We start from the raw sequence: 672 nt of genomic DNA, 5'->3' as shown, positions 1-672 counted from the left end.
AATACAGTACAGTACTTGAGTAAACTTACTTAATTATGTTTTGTCACCACTTGTCTTCTGTAAAAAGTAAATTTTACTGCAAAGAGTGAGAAATATCTCTCCAGACCTACAGAGGGCAGTATTCTGTATTTATACATGCTGTAATCTGAATGTGTTCTGTGTTCTTGTCCTGTTCGCAGGTCTCCCTGATCTGGTTCCTGATCCATACTACATCCAGATCGCCACCTATGTCCAGAGGATGCCCATGTACAACCTCCGCTGTGCTGCTGAGGAGAACTGCCTTGCCTCGTAAGATAACACTAGCCTGCAATGAGACATCTGAATTACCGCCACATCTCAGATTTGGGCAGTAATTAATGTAAATAGAATGATTCAATCAAACATAAAGGCAGCAACAGGATTATCAGGATAAGAGGGAGGAACACTGTAGAGTTTGACCCTTTTTCGTGTTGATTTCAAGATGTGCGTAATTCAAAGTCAATACATCTCGTTCATCTAAAATGCATGTTTTATGCCTTCATATCTCATTCACACTTTCACTAATGTTAGGTGGGCCACAGAAAATGAAAGCCTGAGCTTACCCAATACTAGTCTGACCAGCGGTGAGATGTCGTTGTTGTGTAGATTTGGTTTATCATAGACACAGAAAAAGCAGCACAGTACATAAAATAA

At 40.0% G+C, this 672-nt stretch overlaps 1 protein-coding gene across 1 annotated transcript in view; it reads left to right on the top strand.

Annotated features, from left to right (window-relative positions):
• The window catches only part of LOC118325103 (protein-lysine 6-oxidase-like), a 5,846-nt gene that overhangs the window by 1,426 nt on the left and 3,748 nt on the right, over nucleotides 1-672 (top strand). The window contains exon 2 of the mRNA XM_035657663.1: nucleotides 180-288. Coding sequence (XP_035513556.1) covers nucleotides 180-288 — 109 coding nt within the window. The remainder of the gene's footprint in view (nucleotides 1-179; nucleotides 289-672) is intronic.

Source organism: Morone saxatilis, unplaced genomic scaffold, assembly GCF_004916995.1.
Source record: "Morone saxatilis isolate NCDOM2014 unplaced genomic scaffold, NCSU_SB_2.0 Contig16, whole genome shotgun sequence".
Lineage (NCBI taxonomy): Eukaryota > Metazoa > Chordata > Actinopteri > Moronidae > Morone > Morone saxatilis.
This window is presented reverse-complemented; position numbering and strand designations above follow the sequence as displayed.